This window comes from Bipolaris oryzae (assembly GCF_000523455.1).
Source record: "Bipolaris oryzae ATCC 44560 unplaced genomic scaffold scaffold_511, whole genome shotgun sequence".
NCBI lineage: Eukaryota > Fungi > Ascomycota > Dothideomycetes > Pleosporales > Pleosporaceae > Bipolaris > Bipolaris oryzae.
Window position 1 is genome coordinate 1 of NW_006911787.1, and position 1,884 is coordinate 1,884.

The 1,884-nt window shown below is 48.0% G+C and overlaps 1 protein-coding gene across 1 annotated transcript; it reads right to left on the bottom strand.

Annotated features, from left to right (window-relative positions):
• Window positions 1-452: 452 nt before the first annotated feature.
• COCMIDRAFT_10458 (uncharacterized protein) lies at window positions 453-827 on the bottom strand (the record flags this gene model as incomplete). Its single annotated transcript, XM_007695830.1, has 1 exon — window positions 453-827. One exon carries the CDS (start codon window positions 825-827, stop codon window positions 453-455), a length of 375 nt encoding a protein of 124 aa, XP_007694020.1.
• Between the last annotated feature and the right edge of the window lie 1,057 nt (window positions 828-1,884).

Consider the following 1,884-nt stretch of genomic DNA (forward strand, 5'->3'; position numbering starts at 1 on the left):
CAATCGATTTCTTGGGATGGATTTGTATATAATGAGCTAAAATTACACCTATTCTGAAAAACTCGAAGTTGGTGTGGACTTGATTAATACTTTGTTGTTCTATGTATCCTGGATAGAATTGATGGTCTTCAATATCGGTTAAACCACCATCACTCTTTTCAGCCAGAATTATTCGGCAATCCCACGCCTTGCCGCTGACATGCTGACTTGCCCTACCCGGATCGAATAGTAGAAAAGTATATCCCCGCCCTATGTAACAGTAGCATCAAGATGACTTCCCAAGATGACCCAAGCAATGCCCAATGCAACGGACCCAACCGCACCCCGGTAGATGATGAGATGCTCGCATCCATTGAGGAGGAGGCCGATTCCAAGCAGGAAGTCACTTCAAGAACTGCAGACAACCGTCCCAGACGAAGGATCCAGTGATAAACAAGAAAAATCAAATGAAATCATTGGTGCATCGCATGCTGGAAAGTGGGAACATCTTGTTTTTGATACTGAAAAGCTGGGGTAAGCACGATAAGGCGCAGACAGGAACATCTACCTTTGGCCTGAGTGGAGAGCACGGCTTCTAGGTTGGCCGGCTCCATCGTGCCAAACACCTTGGTTCCAAGGAACTTTTGTTCCAGCGTACTTCCTGTTTGCTGGAAGTGAAACAAGAACAACTCCATCAACCGCAACTCTGCATCTGCCTGAACCATCTGCTTAAGGCGGTCGAGACCGAAAGGCCAATGGACGTGCAGCGTTGGAGGCGAACGGCAACCATGACGAGTGCGAGTAGCCTTTTCTGCCTTGTACAACTTAGCAACACCAACACCAGACATTTCCTTACTTACTACTCGCTGCTGGTGATGAGCTAGGCACATACTGATCGCTCTTGCTACCACCACAGTGACAACTAGGAATAGTAACGCCAACATCGTCTCTTCTGGGATGAAACCTGCAGCAGGAAAGCGTTGAAGACTTGGTCGAAGAATAGTCAAACGTACGTTTGGCCTTGCTTTCTGGCGCGGTCTTGCTGGTGTTTCACGCTATATCACGTACTGTTCATTTCCAAAGCTACGATCTAGCTTGGGATAGGGCTAGGTGAAATTCTTTCTCAGCATGAAACCACTCAGGATCCAAGATCACTCAGGCTCACAGGACTCTGCTATGTAGGAGTACCAGGGCTGCAGCGGCTAGCGACAACCGCAAGGGAGAGAAGCCCAATGACCAAACCGTCATGTGGCGTGCAGTAATATTCAATTAGCCCAACAGCTCTGTCGCGGATAGCGCTGTCACCGCCTTTGCTTTTTTTATCTATTCTGTACACTTGCTGTGACGGTATCAAAATCAGTAACTACTTGGTATGGGTGAGCTGAATGCCACTCAAGGTCATCAGCAGTATCCTTGGCGAGGCCAAGTCAAATGAGGCCTAACTACGTAGACCATACTAAGCGAGATCGGATCCCTGCAAGCTGAACGCTCTGCATATCGGATGTACAGCACAAGCACAAGACAGGCATTAGCGATCAAATTTGCTACACATTGAGTTTTATTACAGTCATTAGCGATTGCGGCTTCACCTCCGCAAGCAGCATTCCAAAAGTCCAGTCATCATAAAATCGAAGGTTGGCCAATCATATCGGTCGTTTTGCAGCTGACTTCTCACGCTAAGCTTTGTATGGAAGGTGGGGCTGTTTGAAACGGCTGCACAGCTGCGTGGAAGGGTAAAGCCGCAATCGCTAGCGACTGTATGCACAGTAGGCCGAATTCTGATCACAGCTGTAGAATCCTTTTTGAACCGAAGCACTGTACAACGAATAATAATCAACGCTACTGTATATGCCCAGGAGTTTGCGATCTGGACGCGTGGGAGAGATGGCAGTCTCGACCCCTGAA